General features: G+C 44.9%; 1 protein-coding gene across 1 annotated transcript in view; it reads left to right on the forward strand.

Annotated features, from left to right (window-relative positions):
- VWA3B (von Willebrand factor A domain containing 3B) overlaps positions 1 to 18,275 on the forward strand; it is a 187,590-nt gene extending 169,315 nt beyond the window's left edge. Inside the window, exons 24-27 of the mRNA XM_013967429.2 lie at positions 4,782 to 4,906; positions 6,045 to 6,182; positions 8,140 to 8,240; positions 17,165 to 18,275. Of these exons, the coding sequence (XP_013822883.2) occupies positions 4,782 to 4,906; positions 6,045 to 6,182; positions 8,140 to 8,240; positions 17,165 to 17,516 (716 nt within the window). The 3' untranslated portion in view covers positions 17,517 to 18,275. The remainder of the gene's footprint in view (positions 1 to 4,781; positions 4,907 to 6,044; positions 6,183 to 8,139; positions 8,241 to 17,164) is intronic.

Genomic DNA, 19,339 nt, shown 5'->3' on the forward strand with positions numbered 1-19,339 from the left:
AAGGTGAAGGTTTCAATTCTAAATATGGTGGTCGATGAAGAGCTTATGGGTAAGGTGATATATTTATCAGGACTTTCAAAAGGAGCAATAAGGGACTTTCCTGGTGGTCCATCAGTTAAGACTCCAGGCTTCCACTGTAGGGGGCATAGATTTGAACCCTGGTCAGGAAGCTAAGATCCCACATAGTGTGTGGCACAGCCAAACAAAATTTTAAAATAAATTAATTAAAAGGGGTCATGAGATTATCTAGGGGGGAAGAGTTCTAGCAAGGGCAGAGCAGGGCTTCACTAGAAGCCCTGAGAATGGAATGCCTATGACATCCTCTTCCTTAGAGGAAGAGGCAAATGTGTCTGGGACCTGATGAATTGTAGATGCACCATGAGACACTAACGTTGTCAGAGAAGGAATTGGAGATATGGATCTAGAGTCTGGAGAGGAAATCTGTCCAGAGATACAAATTTGTGACATGTCAGCACAAAAGTATTCACTGAAGTCATGTAAAAGCCTATGAGGAAAGAGAGCTTAAAGAACCCAGAAGAGGTGTCAATCAAAAAGATTATACCTTGAAGTATAGGATTTATTCCCAATCACCATTTAAAAATCACCATTTATTTATTACGCTTAATTAAATCTGCTTTTTAAGTGGGAAAAATACTTAAATAGGAATTTGGGTTTCCAGCAGACATATGTGTAGAACTAACAACTAGGATATTGTATTTGAATTTTTTTACCCCTTCCAAAAAGGAAGGCCAAATAGAATTTTGAGGAACACAGGCATGATCTTCATTGCTGACTCCTTTCTGATAATCTTTGTTCAAAGCCTCATAAATGTTTCTAGAGAAAAACAGCTAAGCCGAAGGCAGCTTCAGAGCCATTGGATCAAAGCATCCTTTGCTTAAGGCCAGGTCTGTGCAGGAGCAAAGCTGGCTCAGTTCTTGCTGCCACCCTTGGGAATCAGAGCAGGGATTTCCATTTGGCTACCTCTGTTGCAAAGAATTGATGCTTTCAAATTGTGGTGCTGGAGAAGACTTTTGAGAGTCCCTTGGACAGCAGGGAGATCAAACCAGTCAATCCTAAAGGAAATCAGTCCTTTATTCATAGTTTATTCATTGGAAGGATTGATGCTGAAGCTCCAATACTTTGGCCAGCTGATGCAAAGAGCTGACTCATTGGAAAAGACCTTGATGCTGGGGAAGATTGAGGGCAGGAGGAAAAGGAGGTGGCAGAGGACTAGATGGTTGGATAGTATCACCAACTCAATGAACATGAGTTTAAGCAAACTGGGAGGTAGTGAAGAACAGGGAAGCCTGGCATGCTGCAGTCCATGGGGTCACAAATAGTTGGACATGGCTAAGTGACTGAACGACAACAGGAACCTCTGCTCCAGGGATCAGTGTGGATTAGCTAGTGGAGGACAGACTGTGTTGTGCAGAACGGAAGTGACAAGCTGATAGCCTGGTTCATCCTGATGCTGAAAATCAGGAAGGCGGACACATTTCAGAACTTTATTTTAATCATTATTTGTAGGAACTGTGTCATGTTTCCTGTTCTTCAGTAAAAAGCAACATTTTATCTCAGGAAATCCTCAATGATGAAAAGTCTGGGTTGCAAGATTTCTGCACTATGCCATCAGAACAAGTTACAACAGGAGAAAAAAAAAAACGGCTGGGGGTGGGAAACAGAATACTTTCTCAGGTGTAATGATTTAGGACCAGAAAAATCCTTTTTTTTTTTTTTTTTTTTGAAATCTGTTTCTTGCCTCTACCAGCCAGGTGACAGGCATCACTGAGGTATTCTGAGCTTGTTTCCTTCTCTCTCCAAATGGGATTTAAAACAGTGAAAACCCCTATAAGATCGTGATGTCGATTAAATTTGATAATGTGCAGCATTTTGAAATTGGAAAGTATTAATTACCTGTAGAGTTTTTCTATTACTGCCTCTTGGGAGATATAAACAACTCACCTGGGGTCCTCACCTGGGGGTATAGAACACTGCTGGAAGTTTAAAAACAGTAGTTTTAAAAGTTTAAGAGCAATTCATAAAGGCAAAGCCAGCACAGTGAGCTACAGAGGAAACCTGAGACTAAAGGGAGAAGAGACTATGATGACTAGACGTGTAAGCTGGAAGTCAGTGGAGGTGGGGCGAGTGGAAGGCACGTTTCCAGTTGAGCAGAACGGATGCCTCTTCCAGGAAACGGAATCCCAGCCCAGCTGTGAATATCAGAAGGTTCTTATAGCCAGAGGTAAAAAAAAATCTGCACTCCAGCCTAAGAAATTCCTGTTTGGAATGAAGATTGAAAACCACCCCTGCTTTCTTTTGCTAAATGAACTGACCCATGCTGTCTACTTAGACTGTTTCTTCATTCCTCGGACCTTTGGGCATGGGCAGTGTTTTCAGAGAGTCTCAACTGGGGGGTACCTCCTTCTCCCCCCACCTGGGTATAGGAGAATCCCCCAGCCGAGGTAGGGAAGCTGACTCATACCCAGGAAGATGGGGGTCCCTGAGCCTCCAGTAGGAGGAAGAAAGAAAGCCATGGAGGTGGTTCTGGTCCAGACTGCAGAGCCAGAGCCCCAAATGGCCCTGGAAGATACCTTCTCACCTCTCTGGGGCTGAGGGCAGAAGGAAACTGCAGAGTAAGGGCAGCCCAGGATAGGAAGCCAATCTGGAATCAGGACCTGGAAATGGCAGCGACTCCTTAATGAGGTGGAGAAGGAGTTTGTGCAGAGGCTGAGCCATAACCAGACAGGCCAGCAGCTCTGGGTCCTCCGTCCTGCTTAACAGCCAGCCAGGTGTCAACACCATGAGGCTGGCTCTACAGTTAATTGGGAAGAAACTACACTGATTTCTGGAGGTGAACAAAAACCCACGAATGCAGAGATTGAAACAGAAAAGAGCTGATAGAAACATACCAAATGTCTAGGTCTAATGATCTAGATCAGGGGCAGGAAGACTTTTTATGTAAAAAAGCAGCTAATACATGATGTAGACTCCACGGGCCATGTAACTGCACAGCTGCTCAACTCAGGCAGACACCTGAAAAACTACAGCCCAGTTTTAAGACTGGATTCTACACAGTCCCAAAGGCTAAGAATTCAAGGAGGGTCACATTGGCCAACGAGGTCATCCTGGCAGCTTGGACCCTCACTCCTGCTCTGTGGCACTGGTTGGTGGTAGTGGCAGGGGTACACATATGCTGGGGATGTAAGGATCCTTCTCACCTCACAGTGGGTCTTTGTTTTCATAGGAGGAATTCTTTATAAAAAGTAGTGTTTGTTTTCCTAATGAAAAGGATAGAAGAGTCAGTTTATGGTAGAAAACTTGTGAATAGTGTGTAAATAGTACTTCAAAAACCAAACCAAACATCTTAGTCCAATAAGAAAACAGATAACATAAAGCTGTTTTTCTTGTGTGTGTGTGTGGCGAGGAGCGGTTGTTTTGTTTTTAAGCTTCCCCTTTCTTGGCCATTTAAAACAAGAAACGTGGGGACCTTCCCTGGCGATCCAGTGGTTAAGACTCAGCCCCTCTACTGCAGGGGACATGGGTTGGATGCCTGGTGGAGGAACTAAGATCCTGTAAGCTTCACAGCGTGGCCAGTATAAGAGAAAAGGATTAGATCCTTTATAAATAAATAACTGAAACAAGATATGTGGACTCAAGATGAAAGCCAGCACTGTTTCTTTGCCACTTGGAGGGACCTAAGACCGGAGAAGGCAATGGCAACCCACTCCAGTACTTTTGCCTGGAAAATCCCATGGATGGAGGAGCCTGGTGGGCTGCAGTCCATGAGGTCGCTAAGTCGGACATGACTGAGCGACTTCACTTTCACTTTTCACTGTCATGCATTGGAGAAGGAAATGACAACCCACTCCAATGTTCTTGCCTGGAGAATCCCAGGGACGGGGGAGCCTGGTGGGCTGCCGTCTATGGGGTCACACAGAGTCGGACACAACTGAAGCAACTTAGCAGCAGCAGCAGGACCTAAGACTTCACCAAGGCCGGCGAGTGAGCTGGAGTAGGGAAGGAAGCCAAGGCACTCAGGCTGTTGGAGCCCAGTGTGGGGACGAGCGCATTTCTGTCTCAGGATAAGGCGGTCCAAGTGAAGCTGTTACTGCTGGGGAAGTGTCCCTGTCAGAAACCTCTCCCTAATATTGATAATCCCTTTGCAATGAGAAAATTAATTTCACCTAGCATAAATAACAAAATACATGAACCTTAACACTGATGTATTCTTTTCCTGTTATAATAATCTCCCCATATAGCTAAAAGACAAGAAAACTTACTTTTTTTTCTCCTTCGTTTTTTGATTATACATTTTAGGGAAGCCGTGGGGTGTGTAATATCAGATGAGAAGCTGAGGATAGCAATTCATATTTCCTTTCACTTTCTCAATTTAACAATAATGATTTTCTATCTTCAAGTATATTATAGAAGGAAATATGGCAGAAATAAATAAATAAGATGGTAGGAAGCCTCCAGGGAGAAGGTATTTCTAGTATCAGTGTTCCCATCAGGATGGCTTCTGGGAGTACTGGTTGAACAAGCTCCCACATGTTCTCTCAGCTTCCCAGCTCAGCTCCAGACCAGAGCATGGCACTGCTGTCTGAGCTGGTTAACCCTAGCAGGCATCACACAGAACCCAGCATTATGCAGTGGAGAAATCAAGGGGCTTGCTGATTTCAGCAGGCAAAGTGTTATAACTTAGCAAACCCAAGAGCATGGGGCAAGCCTAAGGGAACAGGCATTGTCTTTATATTTTATTTCAATAATTTGATTCCTTATAGGTGTTGTGAAGAAGTGTGTGAGCCCCACCCATGCACTTGTGGGCTTCAGGTATGGAGACACCAAGGTTGTGCCCATCTCGTTCATCACGCCGGTGGGGGGCGCCATGCCCTGCCCACTGCTCCAGGTACCTGCTCCAGCTAGCTGTTCCTGGGCCCCTTTTCACCTTTCCTAGAGCTCTGGACAGCAGCGGCCCCTGTTCCTGTGACCTCTTGCTTACCAGTTTCTTTGCTCTTGACCCTTATCTGCCAATGCCCTGTTTAAATAGCTCAGACGTGCAAGCGCTGTCCCTTGAGGTTTTTGTTGCTTTACAGACAGTAGATGGGTGGGGGAAGGGAGTTGCTATAACTGCTAGAGCTCTGGAAGCCTTCACTGCAGGAGATCATACTAAAACAGATTGAATAACAAGAGCAGAGGTAGCACTTGCCTTGACACCATAAGTCAATTGATGCCAGACCTTGATGCCATAATGCAGTTACCCCTAAATGTGCATCCAGGGGTGAGCCAGGCTGATGTGTTCTCATCTATTTATAAATTCATCAGAGCCATGCTGTGTCTGCCCATTCTCCTGTATTATCCTTATTCCAGCACCAAGGCCAGAGTAGAGAGAAGGCCTCTGCAGAGTTCCACTGCTGCTGTTTCTTGAATAGTATGAGCCTGGAGGAAAAAAAGCACTGAGGGGCACTCAGAGGATTCACATGGGTTGTCTGTTCCCATATCTCCTAGGCAGACCCAAAGGCACATCAGGGCATTTTCCCCCGACCATGAATCCCCTCGCTCTGACTGCTGCCCAAAACTTTGTGTGTCCCTTCACCAGACTTTGTTTCTCCTGGAAGTTCTCTCTCTGTGACTTTTCCCCATGGATTCCAGGTATGAGATTTAGAGCCACATTAAACAAACACACTCCTTTCCTCCGTCCCTGACAGCCCTTCAAACTCATTCTTGTGTCAAAGAGTCCTGGTTCCTTCAACCAGTCATTGTAAGAGTTGGTTTCCAAAACCCTCGCCACCTCGCTGGCTGTCCCTGAGATCCTTGGCAGGTGAAGCCCTGCTGAATGCAGTTTCCCCAAACTGATCACAAAATTCCAGCCAGGGCCCTATGAACCCAGAGAATGTTGGAACTATAACTCTTTCCAACTAAGAAAAAAATGTATTTGAATCCTAGCATCAGCTAGCATCTTGGGGTGTTTTCAAACATGCTTATTTACTATTGTCTCTAAGATCCATAAGCTGAATGTTTGCTCTGAAAAATGTTCTCATCTATAGGTTGGAGATTATGTGTTTGCCAAAATTGTGATCCCCAAAGGATTTGACTTCTATGTCCCCGCCATTGTTATTGCACTTCCAAATCAAGATATGGCTGACAATAAATTCTACACAGTTTTAAAGTGTAACAACCGGAGAGTAAGTAGACTTTCATTTAGAAAAGCATTTTTCTTTAGGCAGAAAGTGGCTTCCTTGACCCCTGCCTTTCTCGTGTGCAGTGCCTGGCTCTTTCCTGCCCTGGCTGTATCTATTTCCCCTGCACGTCCAGCTTCTGTGGCTAGAGTTCCATCCACTGGGCGACTCGAAGTCTGCCCTTGCTTAGGTCACAGTGCTCTCCTAACTTCCCCATCAGATGGTCTCTGGGGCTCTCATTCCACATTTGGGGACTGGGGAGGCTTGCTCCAGTTCTGGCTTTGTCAAGAGCCTCCCTAGTTTCTTACAGCAACACCCCCTCTCTCCCTACTGCTCCTCCCTATGTATTTTTCCTAAAAGTTTTAGAAAAAATATCAGGTTACAATGATGAGGTCACTTGCCTACCTGATGTGCCACCTGCCCCTGCTCCATCCCTACACACACACCCTTCCTGAACACAGTGGAGTTTCTCAAGCCTCTAGGTTTTTAACCCTTCCTGGATCACCCTCTCCATCTTCTTCCGTATAAACTCCTGTCCCCTAAAGATTCTGCCCTGTTTCTGCTGAGGCCCCCAGGTCCCGTTGCACAACATCCTGCCTTCCTCTCACACCAGATCCCTCTCCAATCTCCCAACTCCTTAAAGGCAGGGCCTGGGTCCTATCCATCTTTGCACCCCTGGTACAGCTACTGATAATGAGCACATTCTCACCATGGTTTTATAAAGCGCTTGCATAAGTGATGTTTCTAGTGGAAATAATATTATTTTGATGGCCCATATAATATGCCTGGAAAATGTATTGGCAAGCAAATACAATCGTGCTGACTGTATTCAGCACTTTCTATGTGGCATGGGTACAAACCCAAGTGCTTCACACATAGTGAACAGTTGGATGCTGAGAACACTGTGAGGTACATACTCATATCCCAATTTTCATATAAGAAGTCAGAAGTGGAGAAGTGAAGTCACACCTAGGGTGGCGGTGTCACAGGCATTTGAACCAGGAAGTCTGGTTTTATGGCCTGCTCTCGAAATATCTGTGCCCAACTGCCTAGTAAACAGAATTAAAATATCTTGTCAATTCTTGACTGTAACTGAGGTATGTCCATCAGGGAAGGGGTCATGGTGACTGAATTTTAGGATGAAGGGATGAAATTTAGGATGGATGAGTGAAGGCTATCAGAGCCTGTGTCCCCTGGAGTGCTGTATCCAATCCAACAGATCAAGAAGGAGAAAGGGCGCCTTCTCATCAATCCAGGAAAACCCCTGAGGGATGATGGACTCTTCTGGGGCTGTTTGGATGATAGTGAAGAAGGCTGGAAGTGGGTGGGAAGCATCTCTGCCAGGGGGCCCTGCTCTGGGGACTTCTACCAGGCAAGAGAGGAGAAAGCAGATATAGGGTCTTTGGAAGAGATGCCCCTGAATGGGTTCCCGGTGACCCAGGGTCCCTGAGGAAGAGCCTTAGAGCCCAGGAAGGACCTCAGAAACTACCCACAGGGCAGCAGGGCCGTAGAGACTAGATAGCATGGTATGGAAGATAGATGCCGAGGACAGTTCTGGTAGGGATTCTGGGAGACCCGGGGGCTGACAGCGGGACTTTGAGCATCAGGTGGTGGTGATGATTTATAAGTCCAGAAAGGAGATGGCCAAGACTGAAGTTAAGATGGAAAGGAAGATAGTTACATGAAATAGTGTGTGTTTGTGCATGCACACACGCATCTTAGGGGGGTGAACTTGGCAAATGGTCCAGAATGTGGAAAAATGACAGAAAGGATTCAATGATGACTTTTATTCAGCATAAAATTACCAAGTTAGACTCTGCATTCAAACCACTCTCTTAAGTGTCACCAGAATAGGAAAATGGCTGGTAGCTATTACAATGGGCTGTACTAGAAAAATAAAATCACATCTGAATTGTGGACGTTTCTGATTTAAATTGAATAAACTCTTTTGGTATTATTACAGGAATTTTGCCCTCGGAGTGCACTCATTAAGATCAGCCAAAACAAATATGCTCTCTCTTGCTCTCATATTAACTCACCCCCAATTCAGGAGGATTCGAAAGTGTAAGTGGACCCAACTTCTTATTTTCTGAATTTGATTTATGCCTTTTCACTTTTCATCTGCTTCTGAGTTGAGATCCATGATCTCTAAATGCTTGGGGAGAAAAGCAAAAGTGAGGATTTCCTGCTAAAATGCCAGTCTAGGATGATGGTTCCTTCCACATCACACCTTTTATCTGCTGGCTGTTTGTCTATCTGGTTCTAATCTCAAATTCAACATTATGTATTTTACTGACTTTTCAGAAAAGCATTCAATCCTGTCGTAAATCTGAAGGAATTATTTCCTTTTATTGGTAAGGATTCAAGAGCTTCCAAGATGAAATCTTACTAAAAAGCACAGGTTAGATTAAGTTGCACTTGGGACCAATCACCCGTTGCCTCTCCCCATGGCGGGTGAGAGTAAGGTGCAGGTCCTGGCTTACCTGTGCCCTGGTGAATGTGGGTAGGTGGTAGTTTCCTGGGGTAACAGTGGAGTGAACACGTTTTTATCTGAGGCAACAGGATCACTAAAAGCTGGAAAGGTGGATTAAAGCAAAATCAGTAAGAAAAAGCTGAGTCCTGGAGAGTAGGCAAGAACCCAAGTCCCTGGGGCCAACAAGGAGCATCAGAGTTGGAGCCAGAGCCATGATCTTGGAGGTGACCTTGAGCACAGGTTGGGCCATCTTTGGGTGCCAACCTTCCATATCCCCATGGCCTCACCTGTGCTTCATAGACAGAAACCACCAGACGTTCCCTCACTGTGCTGCTTTCCCCACCTCTGGGCTTGTGGAAGCCTGGATCCTTCCCCCTGACGTCAGAGTCCCTCCTTGTCCTACACTGGTCTGCCCAGTATGTCTGTTGCAGGAAGAAGGACCTCTTCCAGAACCCAAGAGTGGGGGCTTGTCTAACACTTGGAAATGAGTTGCCCGAGGAGACACATGTGCTGACAAAGCGAGAGACTTTATCGGGAAGGGGCACCTCTGTGGAGAGCAGCAGGGCAAGGGAACCAGGAGGACTGCTCTGCCATGTGGCTCCCAGTCTCGGTTTTATGGTGATGGGATTAGTTTCCGGGTTGTCTCTGGCCAGTCATTCTGATTCAAGGTCCTTCCTGGTGGTGTACACATCACTCAGCCAAGATGGATTCCAGCCAATAGGATTCTGGGAGATTGGGAGGACATGTGGACTGGAGTCTCCTCTCTCCTTTTGACCTTCCCCGAGTTCTTCCAGTTGGTGGTAAGCTTGTTCCACATTCCTTTCCGGGACCTCCTGCTTGAGATAACTCATGCAAGTGGTTACTATGGTGCCTGGCCAGGGCAGGCAGTTTCAATCAGTAGTTCCCCTAATAGATCTGTACCCCACTGGAGTCTTGCTCAGTCTGGGATCCTTGCTCAGTCAACTACCCTGGACTCCCTTCATCACCCAGATCTGAAACCACACAACCCAGACTGGAACTTGAACCCCCTGTCTTTTAACTGAGACCACACTCCTGGTCTCAGGACTTAACGAAGCTCAGGTTCTTGATGTCTCATTGCAGGAAGAATTCAGCGAGAGACAAATTCATAGGTAAGAAGTGGATTTATTTAAAGACAGACATATTCTATAAACAGCTTGCAAATATTTCTCAGCACTGCTGCACATGTGCTACCTTAGGTCAGGAGGCTTCCTCCTGCCCTGCTGTCCAGCCATCTACCCTGAGGGCTGGGCAGAAGAATCTTCCTCACAGGCAAATCTGCTCTTGTCCCTCCCCAACTAAAGCTCTTTCCTCCCTGAAATGCCTCCTCTTAACCTAGCTTAGCTTCTTGTTGACCTGAACCAAGCCTACCTACCTGGCCTTACTTTTCCCCTAGCTACTCCCCAACTATCCTCCCAAAAGCCCTCTGCACACTAACCATACTAAATTTATAAACTTGTAGTTTTTTCCCCATGTTGTGCTTTTTCAAAGCCCTGTGCCTCTGCATAGGCTAAGTATTCCCTCCCTGGAATGCTGCTCTTGCCCTTGGCTGCCTGGGGAATTCCAATATCGAAGGCAAGCATCCTATCGCCCCTGTGTGAGGTTCTGGGACTCCAGTTCTCTATGGAGAGGTGATCCCACTGCCTCCTGTAAACATTTTCTTTATGAGACTGTTGCCTTGTCTTGGGCCGTATACTTTCATGGTCATCACTCTCACTGGACGTGAATCTTTGAAAGCAGGGGCCAGGATCTACTTCTATATCCTGGTTGCCAGGGTCCAGCCTGCAAGATGTACCCAAGGACAATTTGAAGAATGAACAGATGAACAAATACTAGGGGATGCCCAGCAAGACTCCTTGAGGGGCATGTAGATCCACAGAAAAGCTTTTGTTAGGTATGATTGTTGAAAATAGATGTTACAGTCCTTTTTCTAGATGAATATTTCATTTTTAAATAATAGCGCTGTTTTTTGTTCATCTCAAAACCCTACTCAAACAATTTGATATCCAAATTACAGTACCTAATAAAGGAATATGGATACATGGGTCTAGGTATCGACCATCTTCATTAAACTCAAGATTATCAATCACTATTTTAGAATTAAAATTAAAGCCTTTCATTATTTTCTACCTTACTACTGCCCCAGGCCTTATTTAAAACTCTCCGCTGCTAGTGACCTAGCCCAGCTTCTGGGTCTTTACACAGCAGAAACATTCAGTGACCCTCTTGTCCCCCTTTGTAATTTCCAGTGTTTTGTTGCTCTGGCTGCCTCTCTGCTAGCAAGAGACGGCATTTAATTCTCCTAAGCAGAGGTTGCATCCAGCCTGCTAAGTTCAGAGCTTAATCTGTCTCTGTTTCCATAATCGGAGCTGGCAGATGTGAGCACACAGAATAAAGGCGTAGATTTGATTTGGTATCTACACTGGAATTTCCTTCTGGCAGGTCCTTTCTCATTAGAAGCTCTTTCTTACCCGCTCTTTTTTTTCCTAAGATATCTTTACTTTGTATGATTTTCATACATTTGGAGCAGATGGTTATTTAAAAAAAAAACTTTTTATTTTGTATTGGTTATAGCCAATTACAATGTTGTGATAGTTTCAGGTGAACAGCAAGGGACTCAGCCATACATACACATGTATCCATTCTCATCCCCAAACTCCCCTCCCATCTAGGCTGCCGTATAACACTGAGCAGAGTTCTCTGTGCTAGACAGTAGGTGCTTATTGGCTATCCATTTTAAATACAGCAATGTGTACGTGTCCATCCCAAACTCCCTAACTATCCCTTCTTTGAATCCTTCCCCTGGCCCTTGGCAACCATGATTTCATTCTCTGTCTTTCTCACTCACTTTCTAAATGTACCACCTCCCTTTGGTTGTTCTTTAGCAGGTCTTCACACCATTGCACTAAATGAGACCATTAAAAAAAATTATGGCACTTTCTTTAAAGGACTAATTAAAGAAATGAATTGTAGGTTACAACTCCAACAGGACATCACTTGACAAAATTTTGTTTTAAAATATCAAGTCCCAATACAGTATACTAATGCATATATATGGAATTTAGAAAGATGGTAATGATAACCCTATATGTGAGACAGCAAAAGAGACACAGATGTATAGAACAGTCTTTTGGACTCTGTGGGAGAGGGCGAGGGTGGGATGATTTGGGAGAATGGCATTGAAACATGTATATTATCATATGTGAAATGTATTGCCAGTCCAGGTTCCATGCATGAGACAGGGTGCTCAGGGCTGGTGCACTGGGATGACCCAGGATGGGTCAAGAGGGAAGTGGGAGGGGGGTTCAGGATGGGGAACAGGTGTACACCCGTGGCGGATTCATGTCAATGTATGGCAAAACCACTAAAATATTGTAATTAGCCTCCAATTAAAATAAATAAATTTATATTAAAAATAAATAATGAAATATTAAATAAAAAAATAAAATATCAAATCCACTATAACCAACCATTTGGGGTTGGTGAGACCAGGGGTACATGGCCCCAGACAGCTATGGACCAGAGTGCCAGATATCCAACTTTCCACCCTCTGCCCCTCCTTTTTTTCTTCCTCCTTGGTGTCTTCAGTTGGGACTGACAGACTATTTTCAGCAAACTCCTCTTCTGGTTCCTCATGAGGGTGTTATGTAGTGAAAGGCAGGAAGAACAGTATTTGGAAGGTGAAGAGTTCAACATTGATTAAATATGGCTGCAGCTGATACAAATTTTTCATTTTCAAAATTTGACATTGAAATGATTCTTAAAGCCTCATAATAAGTTTGGTTTGCAAAATATATTACCAAGTTCACTAAATTCCAAATAACTAGTCCTTAAAGGAGATAGTTTTAGTATCACCATGTTTGTGAAGCTGTTCCAGTTTCCTCTTTCCTTTGCAACCCAATGACTGTGTTCTCTGATGGCGCTTCTGAAAGAGGTGTGTCTGGTGGAGGGAAATGACCACTCCTGCTGTGCCTTACCTTCAGGAAAGTCCCTGAGCTTTTTCTATATTTCACAGCATCAGAGGTCTCTCTTCTTTGCGAGAATATCCCCTAACCTTTCTATGGCTTTCCCCATTTAGAGAGCATACATGTAATTTTTTCTAACTCCCCAAAGCAAGTGGACTGGAAGGAATGTTCCCCACTTTTTGGCATCCTCCCTTCTCACCAGCAGGAGATTCACGTCCTCAGTCTCCTTGACTACCTCCCCCAGGATCCTGATCACATCAGAAGGCTGTGGCTTCTCGCTCCTTCCAGGAAAGTGTGCCTGGTGGACTTAATGCTCGGACTTCCAGTTTCCTCCAGCGAAAGGACGTGCCCCTACTGGTGTTATTCAACCACCACAGCTGGTGACCACGTGCTCCTCTGGGCAGGGCAGTTCTAGCAGCTGAATCCATGCCCCTGATGCCATGGAACTAGTTGGAAAACCCTCCCAACAGAGCTGGAATCCATCTCCCCTTCGTTTATTGAAATTTTTAAAAATTGATTTATGTATGACTGCGCTGGGACTTCATTGCTGTGCTCAGGTTTTCTCTAGTTATGGAGAGCAGGACTGTTCTCTCGTTGAGGTGTGCAGTCTTATTGTGGTGTTTTCTCTTGTTGCAGAGCATAGCTCTAGAGCTCAGGCTCTGTAGTTGTGGTGCGCGAGCTTAGTTGCCCCACGGCATGTGGGATCTTCCCATGCCTGCTTCATTGGCAAGCGGATTCTTATCCACTCTGCCACCAGGGAAGTCCTTCCCTTTCTTCTTGACAGAGCACAACTTGGGCAGATTGCCTGCAGGGCTCCTCTTTAAGAAAAGTCACTGTAGAGGAAGTTTGATTTCTTGAAAAAAATTTAGCAACGTTCTAAATGTGATCTCAGGAAAGCCAGAGTGAACTAATTATTGTCTCTGCGCTGAGGGAAAATCATTGGGTATCTGAAGTAGGTTGTTGGTCATGAGATCCTGGAGGTAAGAGTGTTCTTTCCTTGATGCGTGATTATAATAACCACCTGGACTTCGTGGGATGCAGTTGGTGATAAGAGTTCTGGCGGGGGGACCCTCCTCCAAGGGTTCAGATGTGGTTTGTCTGGGTCTGTGGCCAGCTCTTAATTCCTATTACGCAAAATACTAGCCTCTCTTTATCATTTTTTGAGCAGTTTAGTAATTTTCCATCAAGCTGTTTGAATTAAGACTGTGCCCCCACAGGCAATGATAATTCCCATGTTGTTGAACACTCCTCCCTTTATAGCCTGGCCTCACACTGCTTTCCTGACAGCAGGGGCATAAGTCACTGATTAAAGTTTCAAGATTCAGTGCAGACTCTGACATTACCCCAGATGAATCACTTCCCACCATCTCGCCTGGTCACTACTGACAATTTTTCCCTTAAAAGGAGCTTGCCTCTGAAATCATAAGCCTCTGTATGTCATTAGCAGCCTCGGTCCAATCTGGTCAGGTCAGGAGCCTCATTTCCAAGACCTAAAAGATAAGCAGTCCAGCAGTAACCGTATGATTGAGTGCCCTGCCATATCTGGAGGGAAAATGCCATTACCTGTCCTCAGAAGGTGTGTAGTTCTCGGGACCGGAACACACAGTCATGGAGACCCATTACCCCTGAGGGCCAGGGGGAGCCATTTGGATGGCAACTGCCTTGGCTTTTTTTTTCAAATGATTGCTTTATTTCAGCTGTGCTGGGCCTTTGTTGCTGCAGGAGGGCTTTCTCTGGTTTCAGTGAGGAGGGGCTCAGGTTCCTCAGTGCAGTGGCTTCTCTTACTACAGAGATCAGATTCTAGAGCACAGGCTCAGTAGATGTGGTGTGCGGGCTTCATGGCCCCGAGGCCTGTGAAATCTTCCCAGACCAGAGATCGAACCCATGTCCTTCACATTGGCAGGCAGACTCTCACCACTGGACCACCAGGAAAACCCAGCAACTGCCTTTTCTTACCAGTTTCTCTACTTTCTGCCCCTTCTGTTGTCAAAACCCCGGGGCCTCCTGATCGTCATCAAACATCGCTTCAGTGCCCACCCCAGAGGTCCCCGTGTTCTTCATTTACCAAGATGGTCTTACTGACAGAGACACACTTAGGGCAGAACAGAACTGAGGCCTCAGGGAACTGGCAAGAATATGGGCAAGCTGACAATGCCTGGTCAAGGAAATGCATTGGGTTTTAACCTAAGGAGAGCGTGGACAGGAGGCTCAGAACTCTTCCCTGAAGTCGAACCAGCTTCTCTGAAGAGCCAATGAAGACACAGTGGCTGGCTCCCCAGACACCCCCTATAGTGTTGGCCTGTCTATTTTGTTACCGAGTTAACCCTATAGTGGAAGACAATAGGGCACTAAGTTTAACTCAGTTTGGGCTTAAGCTTCCCTGTGGCTCAGACAGTAAAGAATCTGCCTTCAGTGCAGGAGGTGTGGGTTCGATCCCTGGGTCAGGAAGATCCTCTGGAGAAAGAAATGGCACCCCACTTCAGTATTCTTGCCTGAAAAATCCCATGGACAGAGGAGCATAGCAGACTACAGTCCAAAAATGTCTCAAAGAGTCAGACACGACTGAGCGACTGAATACACACAGGGCAGAAGAGCACCACCTAGCAGGGTCCTTCTAGATGTGCTGGTGGAGAATGTCCCCTGACCGAAGTGAGGAGATGGCCGCCCTTCCCCTCCCTGCAGAACAAAGTGAGGGTGCATGGGGGAATGGATAAGAATTTTCACATCAGATTCATTTCACACCTACTCTGCTGGCCATCCCATGAGTGGACATTTCCTTGTGGAATATCTTGAACTTGGTCAACATCAGTCCTTTTGGAGAGTATGATAAAGTGGCCCAGCATCTGCTTGGTTTAGCTAAAGGCTTTTCCTTGATCAAAACCTCAATCCATTTTTATTCTAATCCTGACAACTTGTGTATATGTGTGTGTGTTAGTCACTCAGTCGTGTCTGACTCTTTGCAACCCCGTAGACTGTAGCCCACCAGGTTCCTCTGTCCATGGAATTCTCCAGGCAAGAATGCTGGAGTGGGTAGTCATTCCCTTTTCCAGGGAACCTTTCTGACTGAGGTCTCCCACATTGCAGTCAGATTGTTATATTGTTTTATTCCTATTCCAAAAGTCAATTCCATAGTCAGTATAATTTAGGAATTAAAAACAAAAAGACTAAAAACCATCCTTAGTTCCTTGTTTCAAGAGTAATCACCATGTAAAGATATCTGTTTGGGTCCCTGGGGATAAATTCCACTTATTCCCAGAAATAAGTGGAATTTCTGGATTATGTAATTCTATTTTTAGTATTTTGAGGACCTGCCACACTGTTTCCCACAGCAGCTGTTCCATTTTACATTCCCATCACAAGCATTCCAATCTCTCCACATCCTTATCAACACTTGTTACTTCTTGGTGTTGCTTTTTCTTTTTTTGGCAATAGCTATCCTAATGGGTATAAAGTGGGCAGGCCAATTTTTTAATCTCTCTTGGAAATTACCTCCTGAATCCTTGAGCCAGTCTTTGTAAAGTATCACATGTGGTTTGAGATTCAGACCACGGAAGAGGGATTTTCTACTTAAAAATAACTAAAAAGCTTTTCTCACTCTACTGATTTTTCTCTTGACAATTTCCAAAAGGATCTGAAACAACCATGGTCAGAGTTATTCAGCATGAAAGGTAGGTTATCAAGGTGGCAGATACTGATTATGGGAACCAAATAAGGTTGAATACCAGGCCGCTGGTGTCCTTACTTTGCCCTGAAGCCTCTGAAAAAGGCACTTGCCTGAAATGGTGTGCCATGATGGCATGGCTGGGAAGGGATCATGGTGTTCCCAAGGTGCCTTTTTTGAAGGACAACAATTCAATATAAATAAACTGCCCAATATATTTTATTTTTTTATACCCTTTGGCCAACATCTCCCTGTTTCTCCCACCACCACCCCCTTCCCCTCTGCCTGCTGCCAGACCCTGGCAACCACCATACTACTGTCCCTTTCTATGAGTCTGGCTCTTTTTAGATTCACATGTGAGTGAGATCATATAGTATTTGTCTATCTCTGTCTGACACATTTCAGTTAGCATAATGCCCTCAAGATCCATCCATGTTGTCACAAATGGCAAATTTCCTTTTTTCTTATGGCTGAATAATATTCCACATATGTCACGTTTTCTCTATCCATTCATCCACCAGGGGACACCTAGGTTGTTTCCATATCTTGGCAATTGTAAATAATGCTGCAGTAAACATGGGAATGCAGATATCTCTTCAAGATACTGATTTCATTTTCTTTGGCTATATGCCCAGAAGTAGAAGTGCTGGATCAAAAATATTGTTCTACTTTTAATTTTTTGAGGAAAGTCCATGCTGTTTTCTATAGTGGCACTACCAGTTTCCATTCCCACCAGCAGTGCAAAAGGGTTACTTTTTCTCCACATCCTCACCCACACTTGTTATTTCTTAACTTGGACATCTCTGTAGACAGAGCAGCCATCAAAACCAGGATAACCCTGATCTCTCTCTCTTTCTCTCTCTCTCTCTAGGGAAGATATGGACACAAAGAACTCTTCTCTCCTAGTATGGCCAATCAAAGAAGTTAACATAGGGGATTTACAAGCTACAAAACAGGAGAACCCTAGAAGGAAGAAAAAGAAAGCCAGCAAGAGGCTACCTCTCCAGGAGGTGGTCTCCTCAGACTCAGATGACTCTTCCCGTGGCAACAGGTCCCGAGACTCCCACCCTAAGAGACACCCGAAGCCCAAGCTGGGAGGGGGACATCATGTCTCCCAGGAGCACCCTGAAGTCTCTCTCAAGGATAGTGCATGTGAGCCCACACCCCAGTTTCCAGGTCAGTTTAGGCCCCAGCACAGCAGAATCTCAAACACCCTTAAGTAATGCTGACATCACTTCCCCAGAGAATGTCCTCAGCCCGGGGTCTAGGAGTCTACCAGCCATGCCATCGCTGCCACACCCACACCGGGAAAAGCCCTGCCCTGCCCTCATCAAGCGACCCACAGCCTAGGGCTGAGTAGCACCACTGAGAAACCGGAAAGCAGTCTAGCACCATCCACGTTCACGAGCACCAGCGTTCCTTCGGGGCTGCCCTCAGCTGCCCGACGCTGCGGAACCAGCCCCTCTGCTGAGGTAAGGCCGCACTCCACTCTGTCCTCACCTTCCCTTCCTGATTGTGACAAAGGTAGTCGTCCCTGCCTGGATCTAGTTGAGCCTATTGGTTCTGACTTTTCTGGGGCATTCTTCATCCTATTATTTACCCTGTCCTCACAAAACTGATAGAATACCGTCTTCTAGTAGACACACACACAGAGTTTAATCTGACAGATCACCTTCATAGGGTTTTCGAGTTTTTTGTAATCTGTAGTTCTAATCTTGAAATTCTGTAGTTCTAATCCAAGCTTGCAATCTCATTTTACATTGATTATCTCATCATAATCAGATTTTATCATTAAATGTTAGGACTGAAATCAAGACCTAGTAACTTGTCTGAGAGCTGTAAAACTGAACATTACCTGTTTTGTTGTCTGAAAATTTTTATTGAGCCGCCCTAATTATTTTGGTCTGAAGTCTGTTGTAGGTACTTCTAATTGAGTGTGGAACCAGAATAAAGACTCTTACATTGGAAACATTTCAAAACGATTGGGTGTTTGTTACTGTTTTCTTTTAACACACTTTAGCAAAGACATACAAAAATATTCACTTCTATTCAATAATTGTTTAGTAAAATTAGCTTCATTAATTTTATTTTTTCTCCTCTCATTCTTAGTGTAGATGAAAGGCAGTTCTCCTTGCAGCTTCCTGGAGATGAGTAATGAGAAGGTTGGTTTATTTATTTTTTACTTTATTTATTTTTTGGCTACACTGGGTCTCCACTGAAGCATGGGCTTCTCTAGTTACAGCACACAGGCTGTCTAGTTGTGGCTTGAGAGCTTAGTTGCCCTGCAGCATTTGAGATCTTAGTTCCCCTATCAGGGATCAAACCTGCATCTCCTGCATTGGAAGGCAGTTTCTTAACCACTGGACCATCAGTGAAGTCTCAGCTTCATTAATTTTAAAAATAAAATAGTCTCCCAAATACTCTTCTCCTAGTCAGTAATAGCCCTGGGACTATATAATAATAGGGTACAGATTATTAATAAGAAAAATATTGGATGCTTTCTCCAAATAGAAAAGATAGGGCAGTGTTGTGATACTCTAAAATTCATAATCTAATTAAAAGTGATGCTTACATTCCTAAAAGCTAGGAGGGGTCACCAGGGTTATGGTGAAGAATTTCAAGGAGGAATTCAGTTCCAAAAATATGAAAGAAAGGGGGACCAGGTTAAAATGCATCAGTAATACAAGGAGGAAGGAATTGAGGAGTGAGGAAATGATCTGGAACAAGGCTGGGGAGAGCATCCTATCACTGGGCATCCTGTCACCCAGAACCCCAGCAGGAAGATACTGGAGCAGTCGTCTGGGTTTGGTCTGTACACTGAGGACTGACGGGGTAGGAAAGAAGCCATTCACTTGGTCATAGTGATTCTTTCATGCCTGTGTGCACTCATGTAAGCCTGCATGTATCCACTCAATTATTCAGTAAACAGTTGAGTGCTGACAGTGTGCCAGGCTGCAGAGAGACCATTATACTATTCTTTCTCTCTCCATTTCCATGGGGATGCAGAGATGAACTACAGGACGAATATTCATAATAGCATATTGAT

This window comes from Capra hircus, chromosome 11 (assembly GCF_001704415.2).
Source record: "Capra hircus breed San Clemente chromosome 11, ASM170441v1, whole genome shotgun sequence".
Lineage (NCBI taxonomy): Eukaryota > Metazoa > Chordata > Mammalia > Artiodactyla > Bovidae > Capra > Capra hircus.